Source organism: Ciona robusta, chromosome 11 (genome assembly GCF_009617815.1).
Source record: "Ciona robusta chromosome 11, ASM961781v2".
Classification (NCBI taxonomy): Eukaryota; Metazoa; Chordata; class Ascidiacea; order Phlebobranchia; family Cionidae; genus Ciona; species Ciona robusta.
In genome coordinates, this window is record NC_143245.1 from 4,070,925 (window position 1) to 4,080,406 (window position 9,482).

The following is a 9,482-nucleotide window of genomic DNA, read 5'->3' on the forward strand; positions in this document are numbered from 1 at the left end:
ACGTTTTGTGTATGAACCAAAGTGTAACGACCTTGAGTAAACTTACACAACTTATTATATTGGAATCCTTTACGTATGCTTAACAAATACATATGTTAGCGTTTAAATACGTATGCTAGTAAGTTATTGATATCACCAGTAATATTAATATCATATTTCACTTAACAAGTGAATCTGATTACACAGATCGACACGCGCAACAACAGGCTAAATAATTTCGATTACGCGCAGGAATGCGGAAGTCAAGTCCAATCTTGCGTGCTGATGAACAAATCACGCCATTAATATCACGTGATGTTCTGACCTAAACTAACCTCGCGAGAGACTATTCAGGGGTAACTTGCGAATTATCTAGAAAGGGTACCACTAACCAATTAACTTCGACAAACACTGTGGTAGCACCGATATAGCACTCAACGTGATATAACCCACACGTACTGGCGTCGTCCGAGATTTTACGGTTAATACAAACTACAAAACAATTTAATTAGGTTTACTAGAAGCAAATCACTATTTTAATACAACTACTGTTCGATCACTTACACCACTATATACATACACATTTAATACACAAATTCACACCATGTCTGCCCTTATGCTTAAGACTAGAAAAAGCAGCGAACAGACTTAACGCGCTGACTGTCTGGAAATGTGACGCGTGAATGCTTTGTTGTAGCTTGTTTAACCAAATTGAAAGTTACCACCTGGCCCACCAAGTTTGTAACTTTCCAAAACATTTCCAGTTATTTTCCATCGTTGGACGACAAATATATTTCGCTCATTGGAACAAAGCAACTTTATTTTAGTCGATATTAATAAAACAAATCGACTGAATACTTTGCTTAAGATTTTTTAAATGTCGTTTGTAACAGATACGTCATTGTAGTTTCACGAATGCCGGTGTTTATATTGCACATATAACCATTGACATTGCTTGCTGTACTCCGATATTTAATAGTATCGTAAAGTGTGGAACCCTTTGCCCAATATTTCCAAACTCGAATTTTATGACGCGTTTTGGGTAATACCACAAATTAAATATCGTACCCTTTATCATTTAAGTACACCTCAAAGCAATATGTTAAAATATCTCTGTTGTGTTGACGAAAAAAATGTGTCGATTCGCACACTAGGTGTAACTTTACTATTTTGAAAACACACAGGGCAAGAGGGGTCACTTTAAAATCCTTGTTAATTGTGATGTGAATTTATTATTAGAAATGCATACAAATACCATAAAATTATAGTACGGTGGGGAAAGATGGGACACCTTATTATTCTGCTTTTTTCGTCCAATTTGGTGGTAACAAAACAGATTCAAAGAATTATCGTATCCCCACGACTATAAATTATTAAATAAAAAATAAGTGCTTCAAGTAATCGAAGTATAAAGCAACAAAACTACAAAGTGGGGAAGATAGGGTGAAATTTTTTTTTATGTTAATAATATTCTGCAACTTGTAGTTAACCTACCGAAGTTAACAGTCAATATGCTATATAGTTTCGGCTACGTGAACTAATTACATATCAAAACATTTTTTTTGCTGATTTCATTTCTAATTTAAGACATATTGACCTCTGCCTATTTTTTGCATCTACATAAATATATAACTTTTTGCAAAATAACGAAGATTAAACTGTTGCCTCTTTATATGATTGCATGGAATGTCGTATATATACCACGAACGTTTCGCTCAATGCTGTTAGTATTGTTGGTAGTTGTATACGGCATAGTTAAAGCACTTAGTTAGCAGTGGTGTTATCAGAGGTTGTATCGTTTGTGTTACTGTTATAAGTGTTTAACACTTCACCGGCAGTAATCTGAGGGACGCGTTCGCATGGATTGTGTGGTACTGGGAGTTGCATGTCTGCCTTCACAACGGTGGTTGGTACAAATGTTCGTTCATTTGGTAGTAGTGCTTGGTTAATCACACTGCTGTTTTGTGTTGTGGCAGCAGCTGTCGCTTCCTTTGCTTTCCTAGCCTTTTCAAATCTTTCCATGTCAGCAACATCACGTTGGTAGGCGATGCTTTGTTTCAAGCTGTGGTCCAGATTGACGGTATATTTATTCAACAGACTCACACGACCCTTGTTTAGGTGGTTTCCGTTTAACATTAATCGATACAGGAAGCTGTACAATATGTCCGGATCCGCATCCAATGACAAAAGCGAACCGTCGATTGTTTCCATTGAAGCGTGTAACTCAGGTATCACGTGTTTTCTGGAACATATGGGGTATTACCTTTACTGAACTGGGTTTTATTAATTATGTGCGTTGATATCCTATGTTAAAACGTGATATATAGTACCGTGGGGTAACATGGAACACCTTTAGCACACAATATCTAAACATTTTGATTGTGTTTTTAACAATTTACAACACTGTATGGAAGTCGTGAGGATACGGTTTTATAATTCTGCAAATATGCTTTATTTACTACAAAATGGGACGAGAAAATAAAATGAAAATTTGTCCCATCTTTTCCCACTGTACTATACATTTACGGTGCAGGGTGATATCTTTAGTTTGCACTGATGTAATAAAGAAAAAATTACTCGTAAATCTCTAAGAGTGGCGTGTTATCATCAATAGCTTCACTTCTTCTCCCCGCATTTGATCTTTGATCCGCATCCTCAATAACTTGAAGCAGGTAACTCACACGGTATGGCCATTGGTCGGTAAGCACAATCCAAAATACCATGTCCTGTGCGAAGCTTTTATTCCGCACATCTGTAAAAACACATTTACCTAATAATCAGCACTGCGTTCTATAGCCATACAATGTTACTTACTTTCGGTTTCAACAGCTTCCGTAGCTGCAGAGTTAATACCGGTACTACTGCTTGGTGGCGTTTCATAGCCGTTTACTTGAGTACTATTCGGTCGCGTGCTTTGGGCAAGGCATTTAATTAGTTTAGCCCTTTTGCGCTGTAAATAACATGAATGTGTGAACATCGGAATATTTATATAAAAATATTTTACCTCTTTTTCACTGCAACCTATGATAAGTGTTGTCAGCGATAGAACGTTGAAAATTCTTTTTATATTTCGAGGATTTCCCAATAGGTGACTCCTGACCATTTCGCTCTCGTACAGAAATATCCTACAAAGAAATTAAATTTAACAAATTACTCTACCTCTCATTGCGATTTGCAAGTGTTGCGTTAGTTTTTATCTATTAAAAGTAGATTGGTGTATAGGTGCAGTAACGTTTCCAGTTATTCTATAAGTAAGCTGGATGCACTTAACAAAGACGAGCTGAATATAAATCGCAGTACTGTACAACAGCACTCTTTACGAATCCCCATTTAATGATAAACAAAACTTGTCCACAGGATCATTTGACAGTATTCTTACGACTTAAAAGCGCGCGCCAAAGCCGATTACTGTTTTTAACTATTGAAAATCGGATCTTAATATAAACAATACTTTTTCAAGTAAAATAAGGTGTATTAGTAAGGAGGTTATTTTGAATGCTTCCCAAATTACAATAAAACCATTTAAGTTTTATAGTTTGCGTGTTCGAATGTTCCTTAAAAGATGTTGTCTATCTAGGGGCGCGGTTTGCATGGAGCATGAGATGAATGTAAGACTTTTTTCTTTAGTAAAATAGAGATCCGTTAAATCAGATTTTAAAAAGTAATACACCCTGTTCCGCATGCCATCTTATCTTACGCCCTACTGTACTACTACAGCAAGCTTACTTGCATTGGGCAATAAATTCTCCGTTGGTTATGGGAGTAGTGTCATTGGGTGTGGAACGTGTGTTTCTTACTATTGCCCTCCCCCGGATTTGACTCCGTTGTACAAATTCGCGCATTTCTAGAAAAAATCAAACAAAACTTAAGTTTTTACTTAATGGGGTTTAATGGCGTATTTACCATTAGAAGGCACATGATAACCGTCTGTGTCGTCAACCTCGTCATCATCGCTTATGCTTGTTATGTCGGTTTCTTTCATTTCGACAGTTGGTATATCATTAAAGTGAGTAGCAGCATGTCCGTTGCTGGCATGAAGAGTGGGCGGAGGTTGAAATGATCTTGCATTCTTTCTTGTTCGTGTTTCATCTATAAAACCAAAATAATATAAGTGTAAGCCAGCAGTATAACATATAGAACTGTGGGTGTATCCTGATTTTTTGTTTGCTATACCAAATGGGACGAGAAAATTAAACAAAAAGGCTTCATTTTTCCACTCTTACAAACTATCAATGCACCTCTAACCACTGGAACACGGCGATATTCCTTCTTTTTGTTGCCCTGGTCAATTAACCCACCAATGTATTGTTGCTTGCTCGTATTATCAATCTAAATCACAAAATCACACGGAAATCACAAAATGAATTATTTAATACAAAAGTCAAATTACCTCAGGTAAACAGAAGGGCAAGTTGATAATTTTCTTCAAGTATTCGTGACCGTTTACGTTTGCTTTGAGCAAAGCACTTCCAATATCTTCTTCTATACATTTGACGGCGACCCTGGAATCTAATGCGATCAAACAAATAAACGGCGACGATCGGTCACTCAGTAAAATGCTCACTGCTTCAAGAACAGATTTCACCTAGAAGTTTGTATAAATCAGAAAGGGCAACTGAAGTTTAGAAATTCCAAAGTTACCTGCGACAGTGGAACTCTATCCAAGTCGTCAATAGTTATTACGACTTTATAATTTTTCTTATGTGTAAACCGAACGCACTCTATTAGCTTCGTGATAACATGCACCTGGAAATTTACGCTGAATATTCGAGTATAGTTTAAACAAGCATACACTAACCTCCGTTTTAACTTTATTCATAAATCCCAATTCGGCCGCCATATTCCCTTTCGCCCCCGCAAGTGCTGTGTTCACTCTATTCCTCTGAGAGTGGAACATTGCCCAAGTAAGTCGCATCATCACCACAGCAGCACCAGCCACGGCTGGCAACCATGAGACTACTTGAACTGCAACTGGTACTGCCCGTGGTGTCTGCAGAAAAAAAGTTGCTGCAGTGAAATCAAATATAGTAGGGTGGGGTAAGACGGGACACCTTTAGCGCATAATATCCAAATATCCAGATTGCATTTTAAACAATTAACAACGGTCTATTGGAGCCGCGAGGATACAGTTTATTAATTTTTTGAATGTTATTTAGTTATAACCAAATGGCACAAGAAAATAGAACAAAAAGGTGTCCCATCTTTTCCAACCATAATTTATATAAAAAGATGGGGAAAGGTGAGACTCAAAAAAAGAAGTTTAAATCTTTTTTTATGAGTTCCCTTTTGATAATACACGAAAAATAGATAAAGCACGTAACGATAAAAAAGATAAAGAACTTTACCATTGTTTTTTGTTTTAAAAAGTATTAAACCAGCTTTAAACAGACACGTTTTTTGTTTTGTTTTTAGTATGGTCATTTAAAAGGGGTATGATGGTTCGTTGTATCGTCATTTTAACATAGGGGACAATATGTGGATTTTATCTTTTCCCACACTATACGGTCAATAACTTACACGAAAGACATCCAGTTTCATTGCATCAGCGATGACTATAGTAATCACGGGGATGGATATAAACGAAGTTGTAAGCAAGATCCACCAATATAAATTGGGAAAATTACAAGTAGTTTTCGGATGTTGTCGAAAATGTTTCCAAAACCCGGTATTTTCCACTTTTGATTTATTTTCCGTTTCTGGCAGCTGTTCAATTAAATGGTTGCGTTCCGACCTTCCATTCCCTGTATTTATGTCATTCATTTCTATCACCTCGTGGTTGTTTTTGTTTGTATTTGATTTTGCGGTTCTATCTTTCAACGAATCCGAGCTGCCCTCCCGAGGTTTACGTGTCCCCGGATCGTCAAATGTGGCTTCTATGTCTTGTAACTCCAGATATTGCTTTGCATTCGCCGCATCGCCAGAATATGAGTAATCTACTATCCACCAACCATCACAAGTTACTCCTTGCTGCTCGCTGTTGTAAAGTTTCAGATCCAGCACTACGCCATATTGTAACATTATTTCTTTTATTTCTTCTTTCAAGGTCTGGTCAGCTTCGTTCAGTTTTATAAACAAGCGGCATGACGTGACTTCAGGGGAAATAAGTTCTACTGTAAGCATGCGAAATAGGCGTGATGTCACGCTTCCGAATTCAGCTTCAATTGCATCAGAAACGTTGGTCACGATTCCTGCCCATAAAGTATCGCTACCAGCATATTCCCAAGCATTAAAATCGACAAAAATATACCTGAAATAAATAGGTTGGAGGTAATCCAGTTATAAGAGAAAAATGTACGTTGGTAGTTTAGTTTTTCAGTTAAAAGCAAAGTGTTAGTTTAGTATCACTTAATATATCTGGCGTTAAATTTATTCTTACACACTGCAAGACCTAATACTATCAGTTCCACCAGATAAGCGACTATCGAGACACTTAGCGCTTGGCACTTCCTAACGCTTATCTATAGGCATGTTATGCGACAAGAATCACGCAGGCGACGAACACCAAAGGGCATTGAGTATTGGACCACGTATTCTACAGGTCATTAAACAACTGTAAGTTCTGGTATTGAAAAAATATTTACCTTTGATCTTTGTATTCCATATTATCAACCGACTCCTCTTCCCGGAGGATATGTTCAACCTCCCCCTCCATTGTGTCTCGGATGATCGAAGTTGGATCTTTCGTGGAAGGTAATTTTGTAAATGCGGCGTACGATATCAGACGAAAGTTTCCAAAAAATTCCGACGACCACCAGTTTTGATTACAGCAAACAATGACACTAACCAATACCAAACACAAGAGTAAGATCGACAAAGACAAGTACCGAACCAACTTAGTGAAATCAAAGCTTTGTGATATCGTTGCGATTGATAGTGTTGTTCCGTTGATGGTTGTATTTAACTTTGAATGTTGCACATATTGAGTTAAAAGGACCGGCGACACTGCAAATACTGAACAGGTCACGACAAGGAACACCATGAATGTAAGAACGAATGTATGGACGCAGCATCTTGTAGGACCGTGTTTACAATAATTGTTTTGTTTTTCTTGTTTTGTAACATGATATTGGTGTTGATACCTTCGAAGGTAATCTGTTGTAATGAAAGTAATATTGCAACTTCAGATCACCATTAGATCCACAATAGTTTTCCTAGACGATAACTTTACCAAAGAATTTGATATTGACGAAGTAAGTGAAATATACGGAAAGGAAAAGTGATAGCAAAGTTTCTAACAATTTACCTTTCACATGCTTAACAAGGAACGACTTGCCACTACCCCACCTCGCAAATAATCCAATAGTAATCGGCGTATTTACACTTTGAATGCGTTGGGCCAATGCCTCTGCGTATACCGAATGTCCAAGGTAGTCCACACCAACGTCATTGTCGTTGAGAATGTTTCCTGCAACACAAACCAATTCTAATAACTTTGTTTACACCATGAATTCTGATCAACTCTTTTAAACGTTAACAACACTGTATGACTATATTTCAATTATTTCTAATTTACTTTGTATTTGCATTTACATCGACGCAGAATTTGATTCCAAACAGTTGAAATTATAGAACGTTTAAAGATTGTTTTGGCAATTAAACTTTAACGAGTTTAAGTTGTTATTAATTTATTTAGGCGTTGTTTAGTTTTTTCATATAAAACGCTGTGTTCTTACCTTTTGATATAATTTCTTTAACAACCAGTCGTTCACCTACGTAAGGCATTTTTCATTATGACTTTAATCTGACTAACCTATAACCTTCTCATGTCATAACGCTATTACCTGTATAGGTCCATTAAAAAAACATGAGAAAAATTTAATCGATTTATGATGAACAAAGGGTATAGAATTTGTAGTGGTGGGGCAAAATGGAACGCAGGGCAAAATGGAAAACATGTTAGGCGTATTTTTACGGGTATCGTTTGACAAAAAAATGTGTCAGTATTATTAGGGCAGTCTAAAGTATATAAGCCTACCGTTGTTAAGCAAAATCGGTGTTAAACGGACTTTCAGTTTTGCGGAAAAAGATAAAATATGTTTGTTACGAATTCCGACATTTGATCAGTTGACATATGGCCTAATTAATGGGTTGCAAATATCATAATAATATTAAAGTGTTTAACGTGATGTTTCATCTTGCCCCTCCTTGTAGTTACAGGTAGGCTACTTAATGTAAACTTTGCAAGGTGTATAATATACAAAAGTAATAACAAGGACATTATAGAGAGAACTTATTCTATTATTGTTATGATAAAATTTAGTATCAAGCACACACTTAAACAACACAGAATAATATTGTAGGCTTTAAAAATCAGTTAAAATTTAGTCAGAGGCAATTTGAAAAAACATGAGAAGTGGCTTATTCGAAAGATAGTTCAAAACCAAATCTTTGGCAATTTACACACTTTATTTAAAATGATTATAAATTTTATGTAATTGTAAGTTTTAATTCACATACGCACGATACGATATTCTTCAATCACAATACCAGATCCTTATATACATTATTATGGGTAATATGTTACATAGCAGAGGGGCAAAACAAAGGTTTTTAAACTGATTTTCAAAGCCTACATTATTATTTTGTGTTGTTTAAGTGTAGGCCTATATACTTGATACTAAATTTTGGTGATCTGTTTTCTCGACCTGTTTATGAATCGCTAAAATAGCATCTCATATGTTTTAATCGGTTTCTGTCAGGTATTAAAGGTATGATAGTATCTGTAAAATCACACAAAAACTGTTATATAATCTGATAGTGGAAATATTATACAATATGTGCTTAAGGGTGCACCGTCCCATAAACTGTATAAAAAAACTAAAATACAACGAAAGAAAATATTAATCAGAATAACATAAAACTGCCATAATACAAAATCGCTAGACCTGTTAAAGTTTTAGGTGTAGCCAACCGTTAAGACAACGAACAATACAGCTTACTCAACCCATTCAAAGTAGAATGGTGAACGGTTTTGGTTACATCATCCGTACAGTTCCCGTCTAGGCTGCTTAAATATATGAATATTCTGTACAACCGAGATTTGATAAAAGTCTGTTAGCTACTTCGCCTCGATCTAAATCTCTTACCTGAGACTAAATAATATACGTTCACGCATGTGGTATACACAATAGAAACAAGCGGCTGTTGTAACAACAACCTCTGAGGCTTAACCAAACCGGTTTCATACCAAGCTAGCGAAGAGAGAATACTTTCACGAGTCGCGTAGTGTCCTCGGGCAAAGCGTTGGCTCACTGTTTTATAAATAGGAACTGTGGAAACATGCCGGAAATAGAAGGCAAGACGGCTATGAAAAATGTTAACTTGAGCTACAAACCGTTTACTGACTTATTTTGCTTTGCTGAGGGTCTAAACTAAAATAGTTCAAATGAATGTTACATAGAATGAGTAGTTATCTTGACAGGGTAGAAAAGCAGGCTACTGAATACAATCCGCGCGTTCTCTGACAGACGGAAGCCAACCAACCGCAGAAAATTGAGGCAATG

At 36.4% G+C, this 9,482-nt stretch overlaps 1 protein-coding gene across 1 annotated transcript; it reads right to left on the minus strand.

Annotated features, from left to right (window-relative positions):
* Positions 1–1,188: 1,188 nt before the first annotated feature.
* Positions 1,189–8,548, minus strand: LOC149728174 (uncharacterized). The gene is made up of 14 exons (XM_089888844.1): positions 7,653–8,548; positions 7,223–7,384; positions 6,561–7,071; positions 5,497–6,226; positions 4,778–4,969; positions 4,621–4,725; positions 4,370–4,564; positions 4,218–4,308; positions 3,883–4,068; positions 3,706–3,823; positions 2,984–3,104; positions 2,794–2,929; positions 2,557–2,731; positions 1,189–2,221 (listed from the first exon to the last, which is right to left on the minus strand). The coding sequence occupies exons 1-14, from the start codon at positions 7,699–7,701 to the stop codon at positions 1,744–1,746; spliced, it is 3,249 nt and encodes a 1,082-aa protein (XP_089744970.1). The 5' UTR covers positions 7,702–8,548; the 3' UTR covers positions 1,189–1,743.
* Between the last annotated feature and the right edge of the window lie 934 nt (positions 8,549–9,482).

Bases quoted from the DNA above. Each gene is read 5' to 3' on its own strand.
- LOC149728174 (XM_089888844.1), bottom strand. From the start codon at position 7,701: ATGCCTTACGTAGGTGAACGACTGGTTGTTAAAGAAATTATATCAAAA. The intron at 4,309-4,369 runs GTAATTTGACTT...TTTGTGATTTAG, and splicing joins TGCCCTTCTGTTTACCTGAG to ATTGATAATACGAGCAAGCA. The intron at 3,105-3,705 runs GTAAGCTTGCTG...ATTTCTTTGTAG, and splicing joins GAATTTATTGCCCAATGCAA to GATATTTCTGTACGAGAGCG.